Here is a 22,422-nt window from a genome sequence, read left to right on the forward strand (position 1 = left end):
ACTGCCCAAGTGGTTTACAAAGATATCCACGCCCGCACCTCCATAGCCAGATTCATCGCATGGATTTGAGAATATTATTCCGTGTCAATAAGCCAACTCTACTGATTGAAAATGTTCAAAAGTCAAGTTAAGCTTATACTCACTTTGGACATCCTAGCACATAATGGCTCCGCATATACATCGCAAATCACGTGCCCAGTAAGCGGGCACGCATTGTTTCCCCCTCAACTCCCCATCCATACCTCCGCACTCACCAATCCCGCCAAGATGTCATACTACTTCACCATCCTCTCACCAACCGATACGCCGATATTTAACATCGCCTTCGGCACATCCAAAAGTGGCGGCGATGGCATTGCCCGCTTCCGATTCCCAGACACCGCGCAGTACATGAATCAATTCATCATCCACTCGAGTCTAGATATCGTCGAAGAAGCCCAGTGGACAAATGGTGGAATGTAAGCTTCCTTTCCCTCTCCAGGCTTCATGCTCTTTGTCCGAAACCAATTCCACCTCGCCCCCACCAGCTCCTCCAGAACTAACCTGTAAACAAAGGTACCTCAAGCATATCGATACCTACCCCCCGGCCGCAGCCTATATCTCCGCCTTCCTTACCCCCCAGTGGAGCGCGCTTCCTTCTCCTACACCAACCCCCACAACTTCCCGCCGGTAACTCAAGCGGCCTTGGTGCGTCTTCGCTTCTGGGCTCTTCCGGCTCAACCACCCGTGCTTCGTCAAGCTCTATCGCTGCGAACCCAACCTCGCCGCAGACTGAAGAGGCGGTGCGCCAGTTTATGAATGAGATTTATGAGAGCTATGTGAAAACTGCTATGAGCCCTTTCTATAAGCAGGGAATGGAAATTCGGAGTCCAGTCTTTCGGACGAAGGTTACGGCTGCGGGGAAGAAGTGGCTGTAGATGGGAGGTTTTTTGAGTTTAATGTGGCATTCCTTCATATTGTGGCTTTGATTTGAAGCGTGGCGTTTGGGATTGCATTGTTGGTTTTTTTAAACTCGTTATTTGTTGCACCTCGTGTTTGCGAGGTAGACTGGGGGTGCTATCCGATACCTCTAGATTATGTTTTGATACTAGAAGGTAGATGGGAGTGCGGATTGTATGATACCCATATGAAAGGCTGAATAGAATTGGGCGAATGCATACTATGCTATGTCCGAATTTAGATCCTCGAAAAACAAAAGGTAGTCGTGTTTTCAGCGAAAGCAAAAAAAAAAAAAAAAAAAAAAAAAAGAACAAAAAGAAAGAATCCCGAGCTCGCTAAGTCCGATGAAACACCCTGGAAAGCAGGTTGAAATGCGCTTTCGTGCCACTATCAAAAAAAAGAAGAATCAAAGATCAGCTATCCAGAAACGCCGCCCGAATTCCTCCATCACAAGGATACAATCAAAATTATGCGCTAAAAAAGACAATGTGAACTGAATGAACGATCATGCCGTCATCTGAGGAGCAAGCTTCTTCATGGTGACGGACTTGAAATTTTCAAGCGCATGCACCACGTCTTCGATCTTGCTGACGGCTCCGAATATGCCACCTTCCATCTTCACGGACTCGATCGTGCTGTTGTGGAGCGCTTGATCCGCGGCAGAGGTGCCATCTTCGAGAACCACACAGTCAAACCCGCGGTCATTGGCTTCGCGCATAGTGGAAGATACACAGACATCCGTGGTGACGCCCGTGATGATAAGGTTCTTGATCCCTTTATTGCGAAGGAGAAGCTCAAAGTCGGTATGAGCAAATGCGCTGCGTCCGGGTTTGTCGATGACTGGTTCATTTGCAAAGGGACACAATTCGTCCACAATGTTCCAGCCACCCTCACCACGAACGAGCAGGCGACCTAATGGTCCCATAGCGCCAATGCCAAGGCCCGAGGCATTATTGCGGGACCGATGCGATTCCCGGCTAGAAAGAGTGGACAAATCCGGGCGGTGTCCTAGATAATGGATTAGTTAATTAGTCCCAAGACGATTCACGGAGGCTGGAAAATACCTTCTCGGGTGTGATAGACTGGGAAGTTGGCAGAGCGAAATGCCATTAGCAACCGCTGGATCCTTGGGATCAAGGCCTGCGCATCCGAGATATCATAACCCTGAAATTCCATGTACCCTCCTTGTGTACAAACTAAGAGAAATTAGTTCATATACCACATGTCACAATGCCGGTATACATACAGTCCTTTTGCATGTCAATAATCACAAGGGCCGTGGTGTACGGACTAAAAGAAGCATCATGGGGCCAATCGTATGGCATGGCAGGGAGTTGGCCCTTGCGGACTTTGTGTTGAGGAATCTGACGAGGCTTCTCAATCATGGGACCATGGTTATGAGTGGCATTGAGGACTGTCAGAGTCCAAATCCCGGGAGACCCAGCTGCGACCAGCATGAAAGGACAATCCATGAGACGCGACGTGCGCCGGCGCTTGCGTGTCTCCTCAGTAAGCCCATTTCGAGGTCGATAGTGCCCACCACGATCACATCGCAACCAGACCTTAGCTGTGCGACCTGGTTTTTTCTCGGTAGGGGTACTAGACGATTTGACGACCACATTATAGCCATGTGTCTTCCCATGATCTTGGACGGCCTGGAGCAGAGCATTCCTACAGCGAAAACGGGGGTTAGTATACGCTGTTGCCTTCACGCAGCATTACAATTGGGAGACTGACTTATCTGGGTAAGTTCCTTCTGGCGGGGGTATCAATTGCATGGCCAGTTCAGGAATGTCCTGAAGGTCGCTGGGCGCGTCCAAGTTCAGATCGGAGGGGCTCGCCATGACGGGAGATGTTGCCACGATCTCAACGGTGTCTATATAGTGGGTTCGTCAGTACGGTAATCGCATGCCCCAGCCAAGCCGGCAGGCCTCGCCGTTCGGGTTGGTAGAGGTGTGGGAACCAGAAGGGGATGATAAACAAGTGCGTGGAAGCAATCCCGACGATCGGTTTGCGATCGAACGAAGCCGTGCGTGGGCATAGGGATGCTTGAAGGGGGTGAATGAGACGAGAGAGATGTGGGATATTGGGACACGGACAGATGGGGATCACATACGCACACGCCTACCAAGTACCGAGATATCTCACCGTCTTTCGCACGAAGCTCTGGGGTATACCTCCGGCTTCCAGGTCAATCGAATGGATCCAGATGCGATCGAGATCCACGACCTTGAAGCCTGAGGCTAAAATGTTACGTAATATCGCCTATCTCGTCGGAGTAGGCGGTGAAGATGCTTCAAAGGAAAGGTGTGAAGAATATGCGTGGAAGGAAGGGAAGTGGGATAGATAGGTGCGTGGAAATGAACAAGAAAGGACGTGATGTGAGAAGACACTAGAATCAATGATGGGGTAGCGCTTAGTGCGTGGCACGGAGGTCCGTGGAAACAGTCCTGATGTGGAATCAGTACGCACCTTTGTACCACGCAATAGTCACATGACCTGGTACATAATCATTATGCATGGACATAGCTTTGGACCTCGGGAACCTTGGCCAGATGATTTGAAGGAGTAAAGCTTGAATACCGCACTTACCTAGCATTTGGCCTTCATATGATCTATCTATTCGGTGTTTTCATGACCTTGAAAAAGTTTACCGCTTTTGATTTCACTGAAGGAAATGTACGTTGTACCTATGGCCATTATGATCATGCATGTACATAGTACTGTACTGTACGATATTGGCGTTCATGAATTCAATGTTTAAACCTCGCTTTAATTTCTTAACTCGATGCCCAGATTCAACAGGTATATATCCCATCTTGGAGTGTCCTAGATAATAGATGAATATTACATATTTTTGGGAATCGCATACCATGGGGTAGGTACAAGGCAGCTCAAGCTCAGAATGAATATATATTGAGCCAAGCGTTTGGTGCCCAAGTGTCCGATCGTTCAATAGGTACCAGCAAAACCCTTAGATTGATGCATTTCTTCAAATCCTTCACTAAGTATATTCAAAACTGAAATGGGTTACATGTTGGTATACCCAGGCTTCACCTTAGCTTTTCAGGTATATGCCAGCATCGAAGTACGTGCAGTACGTAGATCATGAGAACGTGCGTAGATGCATGCGATTACATAACCCATCGTGGCACGGCTAAATGTGGACTAGCGCATGGGGCCCCTGACGACAGGAAATCAACAATCTAATCAAGCCGCTTTGCTACGCATCACAACAACATCGTGCCTTCCACCGTGAGAGTCCCCTCCCATGAACGGGGAGCAATAAGGTAAGTTTATTTACTCGGCCCCTCTTTGCGTTGGAACCTTCCTTTTGGCGCATACACTCTACGGTGGAGGGTGCTCGGCCATCACATTCCCGATCGCCATCGTCACCGCCTCGACGAGGGGCTCTTATCGAAGACTCACGGACCGGGTTCCGCGCACAACACCGGCACATGAACTCGAAAGGAGAATTCTCCTCGGGTTTGAATTGCGCTGAGTTTTGACTTGGCCTTGAATTTACCATAAATTCGGTGAACCGGATCTTGCGGTCACTTTCTCTGTGACCCACCCGCCGGGTGCCCAACGCGGGAAGATGCCTGCCGCCGATGAAGTGCCTTCTGAGAAGAAGACCACCAGCAGCTCATACCGAGACGAGCTTGCACACTACAAAGCCCAATATGAGCAATTAGAGTCCGAGCTTGCGGATTTTCAACTCTCCAGCCATGAGCTCGAGGCCGAGTTGGAGAAGGACATTGAAGCTTCAGAGAAGCGTGAGCGCCAGCTGAAGGAAAAACTGGATACCCAGCGGTATGAGGTGGAGGAGTGGAAGGTATGTGGCTATCATGGGGATTGATGTCTGATGCGACGCGACGACTCATGTGTTTGCAGACGAAGTATAAGCAGTCTAAAGCCGAAGCCAACGCCGCCCAAAACAACCTACAGAAGGAGATTACTGCTCTCCGCGACACAAGTCGTTCCCTCCAGCTGAAGCTACGTGACATTGAGGTTGCAAACGACGACTATGAGCGACAAGCCCGGAATACCACATCGTCCCTGGAGGACTTGGAATCCAAGTACAATATGGCCATTGAGCGCGGAGTGCTGCTGGAGGAGGAGATAAGGGCAGGTGACCAGGAGCGCGAAAGTCTCCGGATCGATAACCAACGCCTGCGAGACGAACTGTCCGATCTTAAGGTCGAGGCCGAGATTGTCCAGGAGAGACTGCGACACGCCGAGGGACATGGATACCGTCGCCGCAAGCCGACACCCCTATACCGCAGCCCCTCGACCCCGCAGACTTTTGAAATCTTCGACCGCTCACCTGGCACTGCCACATCGTCACCTGTTTTTGCGACACCACCAGCCAAATCTTCATTAGCATCCGCTACTGCGACTCCTCCGTCGCCTCCCATCTCCGAGGCCTCGACTAACTTCCGCAAGTCCATCAATGCTACCCCTACCTTCCCTCGGACAAGAGTTGCGGGTGCAGATGCTGTCAACTCTCGGACTCTACATCAAGCAAGAACCCAACCCCGTCCGAATCATTCTCGGGCCTCGTCCCTCGCCTTTAGCACTGCCAGTCGCTCCACTCCCTCTGTTGCCTCTCGCACTAGCATGACCAGAATGAATGCGCCACGCACGTCGGGATTGCCCAAATCCGGGTCCTTGTACCAGATTCGGGGCTTGATCGGGAAGATGCAGAAGCTTGAAGAGCGAGTGCAATCTGCCAAGTCACTACTTCCTGCGCCTTCTGACACTTCGTCTCGAGGCTCTCCTCGTTCCGGATCTGTTGTGGGCGACAGCCCAGTCCCATCGACGGTCACCGTGCGGAGAAGCTCCTCCAAGCGCTTGAGTGGGAGCAGTTATGGTTCCTCGGTGCGAGACAGCGAAGGCAACCCGTCATATCTTCCCCAGAATCGCCAGTCGTTTGGTGCAAGTGCACGGACCGGGGACAGTCGCCCCAGTAGTCGGACTAGCTACTCGAGCCGCAGTTCGTTCAGCCAGAGCGTCCACTCAGGCGTACCCATTCGCCCCGAGAGTCGGCAGAGTCGTCCCGGTGCCAAAACCCCGCTCGGCCATTATTCTACCAACCCCACCACCGAAAGCCGACGCCCTCGCTCTTCTCTGAGCAACCATAACGGACAAACCCCTTCTGTGGGCAGTATGTCCAACATCGATGAGGATCGAGACATTTCGAGCCCGACGACCCCGACGTCCCGCATTCCACTGGATTTCCGACGGCCATCGATCTCGGCCACCCCAGGATTGAAGAAGCGCACCACTAGTGGCGTTTCGGCCATCCCCACTCCCCGAAGCTTTAAGACCAGTATCGGCCCGGGAGGGATGCCACCGCCCGACCGGAAGCAGGCCAATGGGCTCGGCGAGACCTTTTAGAAGTAACGTCTTCCTTGTTTCATATTGGATTTCTAGGAACATGGATTCTTTCTGGGTTGGATTTCGTTTTTTTTCTCTTCTACTTGGATCGTGCTTTTTTTCCGAAAATTTGCCTGGAAGCAAGGGAGATTTTTGTTGCGTTTCTTTGCATTTTTGCATTCTGCGATCCACCTGGATGGTGGACCTAGACTCCCCTTCTGCGCATTTCCTGTACAGAGCCCCCTTTTCCGCGTGGAGGTGTTTCTTACGGGGAACCCAGCCGTTGTGCTGAGCTTTTCTCATTTATTTGTAGCCTTGGATGGAGTCCCAGGCGTCCCAAGCTGTGTCTCAGCACCTTCCTTCTCATACTTCCGTCGCGAGGCGTTTACAATACCCACGAACGATTTTTTTGTCGCATGCTCCTTGTAGACTCTACGAGAGTATATTTTCTTAGGATATCCTGTTTTTAGTGGTTCTGATTCAGGTCCAGCTGTCATGTTCTCCATGGAGTCCGGAGTTCCTAATCCGGCGCTGAGTAGTTCGTTCTCGACCCCACGTTTCACTTGTCCCTTTCCCCTTTCAGGTGAACACGTCATACTCCTGTGCGCCCTGAATTTGGCCCTGGACTTGGCCCAAAGTTGAGTCTAAAGGAGATCCGGGAGTTGAGCTGACCGGATTAATGGAAACCAACATTTCCGTCTTTGGCGCTTTGTCTGATAAACTTTGCTAGGGCTGTATGCTTCACATACCGGAGTTTCTATGGATTTACGATGGATGTACAATGCAGTCACGCCTTAAAAGACCTCAAAAAGCCACCGATTTCGGTATCCGAACCTGACGGAAACGAAAGTGTAGAGTCCAGTCGAGTCCAATAGAACCTCAAGTGGACTCCGATTGGTCGGAACAAAGTGGATCCGCCCAACACGACGTTGGTTGGGGGCATTTTGGTACCTGGGATCTCCATAGTGAACAACACTACCAGCAGGTACCTGGTTGGGACTGCGACTCCACGGGCCCAAACCTGGTGGGGCCAATTCATTCTCAGCGTTAGTAACTCACCAAAAAAAAAAAATTGCTGAGATACTTGATCATCACGAACCCCGGATCACTTCGAGTCCCTTTTTCTTTTTTTTGTTTAATCTATTTCTCTTATCCTCAATTTCCCCAAGGGCTTCAAAAGTGGTGGCTCTTTTGAACAAACAGGTAGGTGTACAGAGGAACCATCCGCTTGCAGCACTTCCCGCCCCTACTTTCTTTTCCTCTCGGCATTTCTCCAACGAAAAACCCCGAAATTTGGGCTTATTGCTGATTATCACAATTAACAGTTTCTTACTCCGTGACTGGCCACCGTCCGGACCTTCCCTGTATATTACTTCTAACAGCAGCGCTGTTTAATACTCCGACACACTTTTTATCCTTCCCCCCGCATGGTCGCTGAGTCGGCCTAATTGATCGATACATCATGGGTGTCCCAAACGGCAATTCAAACGGTAGCAGTATCCCGGACAAAGATACCATTCCTTCACATTTCATCGGTGGCAACAACCTGGATGTCGCTCCTCCAAGTGCCGTCAAGGACTTTGTGGCCAACCATGGAGGTCACTCCGTGATCAGCTCGGTGAGTACTCAATTCATCGCACGACACAATCTCGGGTGGTGGAAAGCACCGAGAATGAAAGGAAGAAAAAGAAAAAGTGGAACTAACAAGCGAGATCTTCTTTTTCTAGGTGCTGATCGCCAACAACGGTATCGCCGCCGTCAAGGAGATCCGCTCAGTGCGGAAATGGGCCTACGAGACATTTGGCAATGAGCGCGCAATTCAGTTCACCGTGATGGCTACTCCCGAGGATTTGCACGCCAACGCCGACTACATTCGCATGGCCGATCAATACGTCGAGGTGCCGGGTGGCACAAATAATAATAATTATGCCAACGTCGAGCTCATCGTCGATGTGGCAGAGCGCATGGATGTCCACGCCGTGTGGGCTGGTTGGGGTCACGCTTCCGAGAACCCTAGGTTACCCGAGTCGCTGGCGGCGTCGCCGAAGAAGATTATCTTCATTGGTCCCCCGGCCTCGGCCATGCGTTCTCTGGGAGACAAGATTTCCTCCACCATTGTTGCACAGCACGCCGGAGTTCCCTGTATCCCGTGGTCCGGAACTGGAGTTGACGATGTGGAGGTCGACGCAAATGGAATTGTGACGGTGAAGGACGATATCTACGCCAAGGGCTGCACAACATCTCCCGCCGAGGGTCTGGAGAAAGCCAAGCAGATTGGTTTCCCCGTTATGATCAAGGCCTCCGAGGGTGGTGGTGGTAAGGGTATTCGTAAGGTTGACAATGAGGAGGACTTTGTCTCCCTGTACAACGCCGCCGCAAATGAGATCCCTGGGTCGCCCATCTTTATTATGAAGCTGGCTGGAAACGCCCGCCACTTGGAGGTGCAATTGCTGGCTGATCAGTACGGTAACAACATTTCGCTTTTCGGCCGTGATTGTTCCGTGCAGCGTCGTCACCAGAAGATCATTGAGGAGGCTCCCGTCACCATTGCCAAGCAACCTACTTTCCAGGCCATGGAGAAGGCCGCTGTCAGCCTGGGTCGCCTGGTCGGTTACGTTTCTGCCGGTACCGTTGAGTACTTGTACTCGCACTCTGATGACAAGTTCTACTTCCTCGAGTTGAACCCCCGTCTCCAGGTCGAGCATCCCACCACTGAGATGGTGTCTGGTGTCAACCTGCCCGCCGCTCAGCTCCAGATTGCCATGGGTATTCCCCTGCACCAGATCCGTGACATCCGTCTGCTGTATGGTGTCGACCCCAACACCGCCTCTGAAATCGACTTTGACTTCTCCAGCGAGGAGAGCTTCAAGACGCAACGCCGCCCTCAGCCCAAGGGCCACACCACTGCTTGTCGTATCACTTCTGAGGACCCTGGCGAGGGTTTCAAGCCTTCCAGCGGTACCATGCACGAGCTGAACTTCCGTAGTTCCTCCAACGTCTGGGGTTATTTCTCCGTCGGTACTGCCGGTGGAATTCACAGTTTCTCTGACAGTCAGTTCGGTCACATTTTCGCCTACGGTGAGAATCGTTCTGCCTCGCGGAAGCACATGGTCGTGGCGCTGAAGGAGTTGAGTATTCGTGGTGATTTCCGTACCACTGTCGAGTACCTGATCAAGCTTCTTGAGACTCCTGCCTTCGAGGACAACACCATCACTACTGGATGGTTGGACCAGCTGATTTCCAACAAGCTGACTGCTGAGCGTCCGGACCCGATCGTTGCCGTTCTTTGCGGTGCCGTCACCAAGGCGCACTTGGCCAGCGAGGAGGGTCTTGAGGAGTACCGCAAGGGCCTTGAAAAGGGTCAGGTCCCCTCCAAGGATGTTCTGAAGACCGTCTTCCCCGTCGACTTCATCTACGAAGGTGCTCGTTACAAGTTCACCGCCACCCGCGCCGGTCTTGACAGCTACCACCTGTTCATCAACGGCTCCAAGTGCTCCGTTGGTGTTCGTGCCTTGGCTGACGGTGGTCTGCTCGTTCTGTTGGATGGCCGCAGTCACAACGTTTACTGGAAGGAGGAGCCTGCAGCCACCCGTATCAGTGTGGATGGCAAGACTTGCCTTCTTGAGCAGGAGAACGACCCTACTCAGCTCCGTACTCCTTCTCCCGGTAAGCTTGTCAAGTTCACCGTCGAGAACGGTGAGCACGTCCGTGCTGGTCAGCCCTACGCCGAGGTTGAGGTTATGAAGATGTACATGCCCCTCATTGCCCAGGAGGATGGTATTGTGCAGCTCATCAAGCAGCCCGGTGCCACTCTTGAGGCTGGAGACATTCTCGGTATTCTCGCTCTGGATGACCCCTCCCGCGTCAAGCACGCCACTCCCTTCTCTGGACAGCTGCCTGATCTTGGCTCGCCTACTGTGGTCGGTACCAAGGCTCCCCAGCGCTTCACTCTGCTCTACAGCATCCTGGAGAACATTCTCCGTGGTTTCGACAACCAGGTCATCATGGGTGCTACCCTGAAGGAGCTCGTTGAGGTCCTCCGCAACCCTGATCTGCCCTACGGAGAGTGGACCGCTCAGTTCTCGGCCCTGCACTCGCGTATGCCCCAGAAGCTGGATGCCCAGCTGCAGGCTGTCGTTGACAAGGCTCGTGCCCGCCAGGCCGAATTCCCTGCTAAGCAGCTCCAGAAGACTATTGTCCGCTTCATTGAGGACAACGTCAACCCCGCCGATGCTGACATCTTGCGCACCACTCTTCTGCCCCTGGTTCACGTCATTAACAAGTACCTTGATGGTCTCAAGGTGAACGAGTACAATGTCTTCATTGCTCTGCTCGAGCACTACTACGACGTTGAGAAGCTCTTCTCCACCGGCACCAAGCGTGATGAGGACGTTATTCTCAAGCTTCGTGAAGAGAACAAGGAGGACATCACCAAGGTTGTCCACACTGTTCTCTCCCACAGCCGTGTTGGCTCCAAGAACAACCTGATCTTGGCCATCCTGGACATGTACCGCCCCAACCAGCCCGAGGTTGGCAACGTTGCCCCCTACTTCAAGCCTATCTTGAAGAAGTTGACCGATCTCGAGGCTCGCTCTACTGCCAAGGTCACTCTTAAGGCCCGTGAGGTCCTTATCCAGTGCGCCATGCCTTCCCTGGAGGAGCGTCTGACTCAGATGGAGCACATCCTGCGTTCTTCCGTCGTTGAGTCGCGCTACGGTGAGACTGGCTGGGAGCACCGTGAGCCCGAGTTCGCTGCCCTGAAGGAGGTTGTTGATTCGAAGTACACCGTCTTCGATGTGCTTCCTCGCTTCTTCGTCCACCAGGACCCTTGGGTCACCCTCGCTGCTCTGGAGGTTTACGTTCGCCGTGCCTACCGTGCCTACACCCTGAAGGGCATCGATTACCATGCCGGTTCCGAGTCTCCGTTCCTGACCTGGGACTTCACCCTGAGCAAGGTCGGCAACCAGGCTGAGTTCGGCTCTGTGTCCTCCACTCAGCCCTCCGCTCCCGGCACTCCTACTGCTGAGATCCCTAGCCCCTTCAAGCGCATCAACTCCATCAGCGAGATGTCCTACATGGCAAATGACCCATCTGGCGACCCCGTCCGCAAGGGTGTTATCATCCCCGTTCAGTACCTGGAGGATGCCGAGGAGTCCTTGGCCAAGGCCCTGGAGGCCTTTCCCCGTGCCCCGCTCAAGGCTGTTGGTGGTAACGGTCTGATCGCTAACCTGGAGGGCAAGCGCCGTCCTACTGTGAAGCTTGAGAACGACAGTGAGCTCACTGGTGTCTGCAACATCGCCATCCGCGACATCGAGAACCTAGATGACGCTGAGCTTGTTACTCAAATGCAGACTCTGCTTGCAAGCTGCAAGGATGAGCTGCTCGCTCGCCGTATTCGTCGCATTACCTTCATCTGTGGCAAGCAGGGTGTCTACCCCGGCTACTTCACCTTCCGTGGCCCCAACTACGAGGAGGATGTCAGTATCCGTCACAACGAGCCTGCTCTCGCTTTCCAGCTTGAGTTGGGCCGTCTCTCCAAGTTCAAGATCACTCCTGTCTTCACCGAGAACCGTAACATCCACGTTTACGAGGCTATTGGCAAAGGCCCCGAGAACGACAAGGCTGTCGACAAGCGCTACTTCGTTCGTGCTGTTGTCCGTCCTGGTCGTCTCCGTGATGACATTCCTACTGCCGAGTACCTGATCTCGGAGGCTGATCGTCTCATGACCGACATTTTGGATGCTCTGGAGATCATTGGCAACAACAACTCTGATCTTAACCACATCTTCATCAACTTCTCCCCCGTTTTCAACCTCGAGCCTGCCGATGTTGAGCAGGCTCTCGCTGGCTTCCTCGACCGCTTCGGTCGCCGTCTGTGGCGTCTGCGTGTCACTGGTGCCGAGATCCGTATCCTCTGCACTGACCCCACCACTGGAATGGCCTACCCTCTGCGTGTTATCATCAGCAACACCTACGGTTTCATTATTCAAGTTGAGCTGTACATTGAGCGCAAGTCCGAGAAGGGAGAGTGGATCTTCCAGAGCATTGGTGGTACCACCAAGCTTGGCTCCATGCACATGCGTCCTGTGTCCACCCCCTACCCTACCAAGGAATGGTTGCAGCCCAAGCGTTACAAGGCTCATCTTATGGGAACTCAGTATGTCTACGATTTCCCTGAGCTTTTCCGCCAGGCCTTCCAGAACAGCTGGACCAAGGCTCTCGCGACCATCCCGTCTCTGTCCTCCCAGCGTCCCCCTGTTGGCGAGTGCATTGACTACAACGAACTTGTGCTTGATGACACCGACAACCTGGTCGAGGTCTCCCGTGAGCCTGGTACCAACACCCACGGTATGGTCGGATGGATTGTCACTGCCCGTACTCCTGAGTACCCCCGCGGTCGTCGCTTCATCATCGTCGCCAACGACATCACCTTCCAGATTGGTTCCTTCGGTCCCCAGGAAGACAAGTTCTTCCACAAGTGTACTGAACTGGCTCGCAAGCTTGGTATTCCCCGCATCTACCTATCTGCCAACTCTGGTGCCCGTATCGGTATGGCTGATGAGCTGATTCCCTTCTTCTCTGTTGCCTGGAACGATGCCTCCAAGCCCGAGGCTGGCTTCAAGTACCTGTACCTTACCCCTGAGGTCAAGAAGCGCTTCGACGCTAGCAAGCAGAAGGAGGTCATCACCGAGCTCATCCACGAGGACGGTGAGGAGCGCCACAAGATCACCACTGTCATTGGTGCCAAGGACGGTCTCGGTGTTGAGTGTCTGAAGGGCTCTGGTCTTATTGCCGGTGCCACTTCCAAGGCTTACGAGGACATCTTCACCATTACTCTGGTTACCTGCCGCTCCGTTGGTATTGGTGCCTACCTGGTCCGTCTTGGTCAGCGTGCCATCCAGGTTGAGGGTCAGCCCATTATCCTCACTGGTGCTCCTGCTATCAACAAGCTGCTCGGCCGCGAGGTCTACACTTCTAACTTGCAGCTTGGTGGTACCCAGATCATGTACAAGAACGGTGTTTCCCACATGACTGCCAATGATGACTTTGAGGGTGTGCAGAAGATTGTTGAGTGGATGTCCTTCGTTCCTGACAAGAAGGGCGCTCCCGTCCCCATCCGCCCCTGGTCTGACAACTGGGACCGTGACATTGCTTACTTCCCTCCTTCCAACAAGCAGACGTACGATGTCCGCTGGCTCATCGCTGGTAAGCAGGAAGAGGAGGGCTTCCTCCCTGGTCTGTTCGACAAGGACTCCTTCGAGGAGGCTCTTGGTGGCTGGGCCAAGACTGTTGTTGTTGGTCGTGCTCGTCTCGGCGGTATCCCCATGGGTGTCATCGCTGTTGAGTCGCGCTCGGTTGAGAACGTCACTCCTGCTGACCCCGCCAACCCCGACTCCATGGAGATGATCACCCAGGAGGCTGGTGGTGTCTGGTACCCTAACTCCGCCTACAAGACCGCCCAGGCTCTGCGTGATTTCAACCACGGTGAGCAGCTGCCCGTCATGATCTTGGCCAACTGGAGAGGTTTCTCCGGTGGCCAGCGTGACATGTACAACGAGGTCCTCAAGTACGGTTCCTACATCGTTGATGCCCTCGTCAAGTACGAGCAGCCCGTTTTCGTGTACATTCCTCCCTTCGGTGAGCTCCGTGGTGGATCCTGGGTCGTCGTTGACCCCACGATCAACCCCGAGCAGATGGAGATGTACGCCGATGAAGATGCCCGTGGTGGTGTCCTCGAGCCCGAGGGTATCGTCGGCATCAAGTTCCGCCGTGACAAGCAGCTTGACACCATGGCTCGCCTTGATCCCACCTATGGCGAGCTCCGCCGTTCCCTGGAGGACACTTCCCTCACTAAGGAGCAGCTCTCCGAGATCAAGACCAAGATGGCCGCCCGCGAAGAGCAGCTTCTCCCCGTCTACATGCAGATCGCCCTCCAATTCGCCGATCTTCACGACCGCGCCGGCCGCATGCAGGCCAAGAACACCATCCGCCAAGCTCTCAAGTGGCAAAATGCCCGTCGCTTCTTCTACTGGCGTCTGCGCCGCCGTCTCAGCGAGGAGCTCATTGTCAAGCGCATGGTCACCGCCGCTCCCTCCCCCTGCTCCCCGCACCGGTTCCGCTGGTGCTATCCCCGCCTCCGGCGTTACTCACCCCACCGTCGAATCTGCTCGCGCTATCCACCTCAAGAACCTCCGCGCTTGGACCGGTCTTCTCGATGACGAACTCGAGCACGACGACCAGAAGGTCGCTATGTGGTATGAGGAGAACAAGAAGCTCGTCCAGTCTAAGGTTGAGGCTCTCCGTACTGAGGGCGTTGCCTCTGAGGTTGCGCAGCTTCTTATCGGAAACAAGGAGGGTGGTCTTCTTGGTGTTCAGCAGGTTCTTTCTATGCTTCCTGTTGAGGAGCGTGAGTCTGTGCTGAAGTACCTCAGCTCTGCGTAAGCAATAAGACGCAAAGCAAAATAGAGTTATCTTGATGAGTGATGTTGATGTTTTTTTTTTTTGTGTTTGTTAACCTTGCATCGGTGTTTTTCGGTTTTTTTATGAAATTTCTAGTCTAGTATATTTAATTTAGTTCTACTAAATGTCCTTCAACTGGCAATGTTCCTCGGCCCTCTTGATGTAGTTGATCCTATGTTCTTAAGGATGGTATCCTGCCACCTGTGTAATTCGGCTCCTGAACTGCAAAATCTGCCCTCAACAAATTTCAGTATTACTTTGGGTACACCCTCGACCACCCCGGGTATCAGATTTGGAGCCCAAGACGAGTTTGGAAATTGATGCGAGGAGACAGATATAGTAAGACTCCGACCTCGATCCAAAAGTTGAACTCCATTTAGGCATTTGAGAATCAATTTATTGGAAATTGTTGCATTATATGGAGGCTTAAGTGGTGGGGATTTATAAGGACCAATCACCCATGACTTAACCCAGTACTTCTAATCATAGCTATCTCGCCATTATTTGGAATCAAGAATACTCCATCCGGAAGCAACGCGCACAATTCCAAACATTCCATATTGCGCCAATCGCTTGGGAGAAAAAAGTGTCGTTCAACGCGTTCAGAGTTAAAGTCGGGACTAAGGATCCAAGAGCAGATCCAGTAGTTCCTATCGAGAAATACAAGACGATTCCGGGAGAGAATCCCCAGTGGAATCTCGATTTGATGCTGAAGCTCGGCTGGTATAGTCACTGAATCAGACATGGCTGGACTGTGTGGTAATCGGAACAGTGATGTGGCAGTTTCTCGACCATTCGTTGTTGGAAAGACGATATGAACGAGGAAGTCAGAGCCTGAGTGAATGTTGCAGACTCGCTTAATCTTGACATTATCCTCGCGATGAAGATCAACCCTGGCGAGATCTAGCGAGATATCTGGACTTGATCGCAAGAGCAGGGACGGTATCTCCAGGTCGAGAGATGTGATTTCAGAAAGATCATCCCATCTGTAGATGCGTATATGACTGGTGCTGAAAGACAATAGTAATTCTGGGTTTGTCGAATGTTTTGTCCACTTCGTATTTGGCGATGTAATGTTTAATGGCTCTGTGTCAATCGGAGTCAATTGTACCGGTTGCACGTTGACCGAGGGCCCATTTTTAATCAAGACCATTGCCCCACTGCTGTCGAGAAGGACTTGTTGAATACCCCCGGGGCTCAAGTTGATTCTCACCTTGAATGCTACATCAACGGCCCAGGTCCCGTCGTCATCGCGATGAATATCCTTCACAACGACACTCCCCGCCATCTCAACGCAGGCAAGGAATCGTCGATTGGACGACCAATCTAAATGTGCAATAGGTAGCTCCAAAGGTGTCCTCCAGAGCTCGATTGCCTGATTGTTGCTAGTCGAGGAGTCTATCATGCTGACAACTCCAGCTTCGTTTCCAATTGCATGATATTGCCCTCCATCAGAAATGGCAATTGCGGTTATCTGTGGTCGTACTTCTGACGAAGCTTCAGAAACCAGGGCTGTTGGAATACTGGCAGCCTCACTTCCTATGTCGCTATTATCCCCATGATCCTCCCCTGAAAGCAATGCATTTGGTTCCCAGACATTGCACCATGCCCCGCGGAGGTCATATAGCCTTCTGCTGTCCGGGCTGAAACAGATATCCGTGATCATTTTGTCGCAGGAAAGCTTATAGATCATGCTGAAATGGTGGAAGTTGTAGAGCTTCAACGTGCCCTGACTGTCCCCTACTGCAAAAAATTTCCCTTCAGGACTGCATGCGAGAATCGACCCACGCGCGTCTAATTCCTGCTGGCTGTCGGTGTAGGGATTCCATCTGAATACCTGTCCTCCCATGTATAGACCAAGAACCTCCTCCGATTTTGGATGCCAGACAATTTGGTCCACAACGGTCCAAAGATTTCCGGCCAGTTCCTGGCTGCGCATGCATCGCCCCAGCAGCTGAGCGGTCTCAAGAGACCAGACACACATGGGAGAACCACGATAAGCTACAGCGACACAAGTCGCGTCAGGGCTGAATGCCATACGCCAGGGCATGTTGTGCACAGGTCTGTCAAGGGCAGCGTCAATTGTGAGTAGACTGCGATGCAAAACCGACCAAGCAGGAGCTGGATCCATCAACCGAGCAACTCTGAGAAGTCGATCAGCCGACCCAATGACGAGCTGAGTATCATTGGCAGAAAACTCTATAGCTTGGACTGTGCTGCCGATGGGGTTTTGAATCTGGTGCATAATTCGCCCTGAATCGACTGACCACACCTTCGTTGTCCGATAACCGTAAGTCGCAAGAAGATGTGAGTTGCGACTGAACTTCATCGCAGAAACCTGTTCCTCATGTTTGAGCACACGCCTTGTCTCAAAAGTCGTAGAGCTGTACAGAGTAATGACTCCTCCACTCGTCAACACAGCGAAGAGGTCTCCCGCACAATCAATGATGAGACCTTGAGTAGCGGGCTGAAGAGAGATCTTGGCTAGGCTGTCGTCCCATGTTGCTGTCGATAGTCCATCAACCACCAGAGAATGTGAATTGAATTGCCGGAATATCATCGAGCTCTTCGGACAAAATGGCGGAATTTGCTGGTAAATAGATGTCGGGCTTTCGGTCAAAGACAACCCAAACTTCCCAATGAGTTTAAGCAAGTCTGTCGCCCATGTTTCAACCAAATTAAGCTCTTGAAGGCGATGGGCCATTGGATTCGTCACAGCATAACGACCTCTTTTTCGTCGGGCGTATAGATTCATGCTCTTTGCTGAAGACACAAGCACTCGCAATCGCCTTGTTAAAGCCAGCGCCACAATCCAGTCTAGAACACAATTGCCCTTGAGAAATTTCGCCATGAGCAATAATGGCTCATCTGAATCAGGCGAGACTTTATCTAGGTGATAAGTCCACGATGTCATTGCATAATGAAATAGCTCTCCCTTCAGGACTTTCTTCCCAGTCTCGGGCTGAAGAGCCAGGTCTCGGGGCAGATGGTGTTTCTCCTCCAAGACGGCTAGACACCTGGCAAACAGCATCTGGTGTCCGTCTGCTAAGTGGACCCCAAGCTCCGAATCAGTCGCCAAGATATGATCCCTCGCAGTCTCGTGTACCATCATTAGTCTATTGGTGGCAGAGTCGACGATGACTAGCTGGCCACAGACACGGTTGATGACGAATTTCATATCCAGCATCAATGAATAGTTAGGCTCCAACGCCTGGACCAACTCGCTGAGGACTAGCGGGCGTCGGGAACATATCGCCCAGGTCAAAATACTCTTTCCCAATTTCCGATCCCGTGGTTTTGTATTCGCAATGATTGTACGCTCCAAGCGTTGGTATAGTCGCTCCATGCCACCGGGAATGCCGCTCAGCGTTTCATCAACATCTTCTTCGGTATTGCACTCCATTACCTCACGCATAGCAAGGCTGGCCCATAAAAAATTACCATCCGCACCTTTCGTCATTTTATCCACCAGCCGCGCTTTAAAGTCGGGAGCGGCGTGCAAGTATTCCACTTCCTGCTCAACATAAAGCCTGATGTCTTTTTTTGTGTCTTCGAGAGGCAGGTATGCGACCGAGAGTAGAGAGGACAGACGGTCAAAGGTTGTAATGAGCCCCGAAGTCTGGCGACTAACAAAAAGCACCTTGATGCGTGTGGATGAATGACATACACTCTGCATCAAATCTAGCAGCTGCTGTGGGTTGTCAGACTCATCCAACCCATCAATAACCCAGTAGATCGTTGTTGCGAGTCTCATTTTGAACAGCAGTCGGACGAAAATTCTGTCCCAGATGGTCTTTGCATCTGTTTTTTCCAACGTTTTCGTGGCAAATGAGATGTTTTTCAATGCGCGACGAAATGCTGGGAGCTGCTTTGCTATCTGAAAAGCGACATGTCTCAGGCAGTAAGACAACGAGCGCTTAGACTCGTCGCTGAATCGAAAAAAATAGTATACACAGAGAGAGTCCTCTAGAAGCTGGTGCGTAACAAACGATGATAAGACAGACTTGCCACTGGCTGGCAATGCGTGCAACCAGAGCATTGTCGGGGTGTTATCAGCTTGATCTATCCAATTGACGAAGGATGGATTAAAAAGTATCCACTCGCAGGTCCCAGGTGTCCACCTGGCACGAAAGAACTCGAGATCATCGTGAAATGTTTCTGAGATTGCTAGTAGGGTCTGTAATTGCTCGAGCTGGGACTTTTCTTGCTCTCCAAACAAAGATTCCCCTGATCATCCAGATCAGTATATTTAGAATCATTTCCAGGGTAGCAACAATAACGCAGTTCATACTCACCTGCCGAACGAATTGACGAGACCAAGGTTTTCAAAGCGTTTCTAACGCTGATGTAATTAGAATCCTGATTGCTATCGAACTTGCACACTGTGTGGTGATCGGCAAGGAGGGCCTTTGATATCTCCTTCGGGTAACCGAGAGTCGCTGAATCTTTTTCGACTACCATCTGATGGTAAGTCAGCATGTAAGTTACCTAAAAAGAATCCCTCATACCATTTTCTTAGGTCCAATGGAAGTCTGTAATGTCTCATAGAATGAAAGTATGTCCAAATTTGGAGCAATGTGACGAAACTGCTCGTTCAGAGCTGCGACAGTCTGCGAACCAACACTCAACTCAGATATGTATAGCTTGGGGCTGTGATTGAAGACTGAAACAGTCAAAATCTTGTTCAAGATGTCGGCTAGATTAGACCCGCGATGTGGGGTCGCCAAAAACAATATCGCACTGATCGAAGAGACAATATTAGAATACTGATCATCATTTTGGCCCATGATGTATGCCTGTTTGACGACTAGCCCTCCCATGGAATGCACAATGAATATAATCGGTCTCTATTGAGGCACAGTGTGAGTGACTCTTCAATAGAAGAGGGAGAAGACAAGAGATTACCTGGCCCAACTCGAGTTCATCTAAATTGTCATTTTTCGCAAATTTCATCGAATATAACAAATCTTTCGCGAAATCTGCGATGCCTGTGATGGGAGCCGACCCGGTGGCGGCCCAGCTCGCGTTGTAACCAAACGACAGAATCCTCGCCATCCGAATTCCAGGCTCGAGAGGAAGCCATTTTTCCGGCCAAAAATACTGTGGATCTCGGCCTCTTGCCCATGTAGCCCGGCTTGTTCCGCCAAGGCCGTGGACAAAGATGATATCCAGAGCAGGCGATGTTTCTGGCTCATAGACAACGGTTAAGCCAAGAGGATCGTTGCGCCGACTGTTAGGAACTGGCGAAGTTTCATGATGGAGGCCAAACGACGAGCTTGTTGAGCCTGCTCGAAAAGTCCTAGCCAGCGAGGGTTTTCGGTTCAGGTCTATCGGGGTTTGTGATGGATCTCCAAGTTGGCCAGGGGACCATACTATATCAGGGGTAGTGGATGATAAGGTGTGAGTTGTATTTAACTCTTGGATGGGCCTCTCATCAGGCACAGGCCGTTTCGAGCTTTTCTTGAAGGAAAACTGGGCAAGTGATGGTCTTCTTAGCTGGAATCCCTTGGGAACAACTTGAAGCCCATGTGGTGCTAACTTACCATTTTTACATGGGGTATGGTATACCCGTGCTGAAAGCCAAAGTATGACGGTCCTCTTTGTTAGGCCCCTGGGATTGAAAGGAAATGACCAGTGTGACTGACTGGGCTGGGGGCAAGTCCAGTGCCGCCCAGGGACTTGCGGCTCAATCGAACAGCCCTTCGTTCCTTTCAGCTTGATAGAGATGCATGCAGAACACTTCTGCCAGGATTGGTCAATTTATTTTGCTGTTTTCTTCGTATAGGTCCACGGGCCTCTGAGGCGGCTTACTTCGACAGGGATTCATTTCGCCCCGCAGCTACCTTAACCAATCCCACTATCCCCTTGGGCTGCGAACCCATGCTCGTTCTAGCGCCCCTACCGCCTACCCCTCACCGATTAGAATAGTTTTATTCCATATTGACAAACTGACCAGAGAGATGCTAGGGGTTACGTGGCAGGGGCTATGTGCATGGGGAATATCGTAGCTCCTCCAGTGATTGTACTTTACCGGCATATTCTCTTTTGACACTTGCTTGCCTTGCGTATTCGCTTCCAATACCTGTCCTACACTTTGAAAACTAGCTCATATAACTGAGTAGCGTTGGACACTCTGGGAGCGATCTAGAAACACCCCAACACTACGATGGCGATAGAAACTGAAAAGACGGTAACAAATCTGGGGCTTCAAGTGCCTCTGGTTACACCAGGAAAAAGCCAAGGTCAAATAATCGAGGGCGATTTTCCACTAGACCAGGCTGTGATTGACCGTGAACACCCCTTTGTGCTTATGTAGTGTGGAGAGTCTCATGCTAACGAGTGGATTAAATTAGAATTTCCTCTAGGGACTCGTGTGCACTCCTGCGAGCGCTACGGGCCATCGGCTTGGACAGTCACAGCCAAAATTATCACTACCCTCTCGAATGGAGCGCCGAAGATCTATTTCCTCAAGGTATGGATAGACTGTCAACACGAAGCTCCCATCATTTATTGATACGTTCGTGGGCAGTGTGCCAAAGACGACAAAGGGAGAGTCATGTTAGAGGGAGAGTTTCACTCCATGCGTGAATTATATAATGCGAATCCGAACTTTATCCCAAAGCCTCACGCATGGGGGAAATTCAACATCTCCAACCCCGACACTTATTACTTCTTATGCGACTTTATCGAGATGAGCAACATGACGCCCGATCCTGTCCAGTTTGCCACCAATGTAGTGCAGTTACACCAAGCAAGCAAGTCCCCCACCGGCATGTTTGGGTTCCACATCAATACCTGTCAAGGCAATCTCCCCCAGCAGACGGCGTGGAATCCAAGCTGGGTAGACTATTATGTTCAGCTCGTCAAGGGAGCTATGGCACTCAACAAAGAAAGAAATGGTGACTGGAAGGACTTGGAGGAACTAATTGACAGACTTATTACAAAAGTAGTTCCCCAAGTCCTTGGACCATTGGAGTCTGATGGCCGAGTCGTGAAGCCCACACTAATTCATGGCAACCTATGGGATGGAAATATTGGAATTAGCCTTGAAACAGGGGGGATTTACGCTTATGATGCCTGTGCTCACTATGCACACAACGAGATGGAAGTTGCTATATGGCGTACTAGGTCCTGCAAAATCTTGAGCAAACAAGTGTACCTCAGCTCCTATGTCAGCCAGATGGGGATCAGTGAGCCCATCGAGCAATTCGAGGACCGCAATCGTATGTACACCTGCTATATGGCTTTACATGCGTCGGCTTGTCACAACGGCTCTTACTTCCGAGAAGAGTAAGTACTCTTGCATACCTGGCCGATAAGATACTTTACTAAATTCAACGACTGTAGTTGCTATGATCATCTCACTTATCTTGTCAACAAATATGCGCCGCTCAGTTAACTGACTTTGTATCATTGAACTTCCAACTACGTGCTAGGTAGCCTCTATTCGTGTCTAGTTGCGCTAAGAGGAATTTCATATTTACAATGAATTCTTTTCTTGCTATTCTCCACCAATCTGACCTAGTGTCTTCCAGCGGCTCTCAAATTAAATTTCGAATTCATAAGCAAACTATTGCGATCAATCGAAATTATTAACTCTCGTCTGCAGTAAATAATGTTTTAGTCAATGATTTGACAGGACTC

General features: G+C 51.3%; 6 protein-coding genes across 6 annotated transcripts; 4 read left to right on the forward strand and 2 right to left on the reverse strand.

Annotated features, from left to right (window-relative positions):
• Positions 1 to 267: 267 nt before the first annotated feature.
• Positions 268 to 917, forward strand: N7484_001441 (TRAPP subunit TRS20; the record flags this gene model as incomplete). Its single annotated transcript, XM_057111861.1, has 2 exons — positions 268 to 458; positions 623 to 917. The coding sequence occupies 2 exons, from the start codon at positions 268 to 270 to the stop codon at positions 915 to 917; spliced, it is 486 nt and encodes a 161-aa protein (XP_056976598.1).
• Positions 918 to 1,444: 527 nt separating this feature from the next.
• On the reverse strand, positions 1,445 to 2,783 carry N7484_001442 (cysteine hydrolase family protein; the record flags this gene model as incomplete). The annotated part of the gene is made up of 4 exons (XM_057111862.1): positions 1,445 to 1,947; positions 2,004 to 2,135; positions 2,186 to 2,610; positions 2,677 to 2,783. 4 exons carry the CDS (start codon positions 2,781 to 2,783, stop codon positions 1,445 to 1,447), a joined length of 1,167 nt encoding a protein of 388 aa, XP_056976599.1.
• Positions 2,784 to 4,537: 1,754 nt separating this feature from the next.
• On the forward strand, positions 4,538 to 6,339 carry nde1 (nuclear distribution protein NudE; the record flags this gene model as incomplete). The annotated part of the gene is made up of 2 exons (XM_057111863.1): positions 4,538 to 4,774; positions 4,834 to 6,339. 2 exons carry the CDS (start codon positions 4,538 to 4,540, stop codon positions 6,337 to 6,339), a joined length of 1,743 nt encoding a protein of 580 aa, XP_056976600.1.
• Positions 6,340 to 7,780: 1,441 nt separating this feature from the next.
• On the forward strand, positions 7,781 to 14,760 carry N7484_001444 (acetyl-CoA carboxylase ACC1; the record flags this gene model as incomplete). Its single annotated transcript, XM_057111864.1, has 3 exons — positions 7,781 to 7,936; positions 8,046 to 14,396; positions 14,506 to 14,760. The coding sequence occupies 3 exons, from the start codon at positions 7,781 to 7,783 to the stop codon at positions 14,758 to 14,760; spliced, it is 6,762 nt and encodes a 2,253-aa protein (XP_056976601.1).
• Positions 14,761 to 15,232: 472 nt separating this feature from the next.
• On the reverse strand, positions 15,233 to 20,324 carry N7484_001445 (uncharacterized protein; the record flags this gene model as incomplete). Its single annotated transcript, XM_057111865.1, has 5 exons — positions 15,233 to 19,005; positions 19,074 to 19,239; positions 19,287 to 19,625; positions 19,684 to 20,250; positions 20,322 to 20,324. The coding sequence occupies 5 exons, from the start codon at positions 20,322 to 20,324 to the stop codon at positions 15,233 to 15,235; spliced, it is 4,848 nt and encodes a 1,615-aa protein (XP_056976602.1).
• A 620-nt stretch (positions 20,325 to 20,944) lies between these two features.
• Positions 20,945 to 22,072, forward strand: N7484_001446 (Fructosamine/Ketosamine-3-kinase; the record flags this gene model as incomplete). The annotated part of the gene is made up of 3 exons (XM_057111866.1): positions 20,945 to 21,068; positions 21,144 to 21,250; positions 21,308 to 22,072. 3 exons carry the CDS (start codon positions 20,945 to 20,947, stop codon positions 22,070 to 22,072), a joined length of 996 nt encoding a protein of 331 aa, XP_056976603.1.
• Between the last annotated feature and the right edge of the window lie 350 nt (positions 22,073 to 22,422).

Source organism: Penicillium longicatenatum, assembly GCF_028827895.1.
Source record: "Penicillium longicatenatum strain IBT 33135 chromosome Unknown contig_1_segment0_segment0, whole genome shotgun sequence".
Classification (NCBI taxonomy): Eukaryota; Fungi; Ascomycota; class Eurotiomycetes; order Eurotiales; family Aspergillaceae; genus Penicillium; species Penicillium longicatenatum.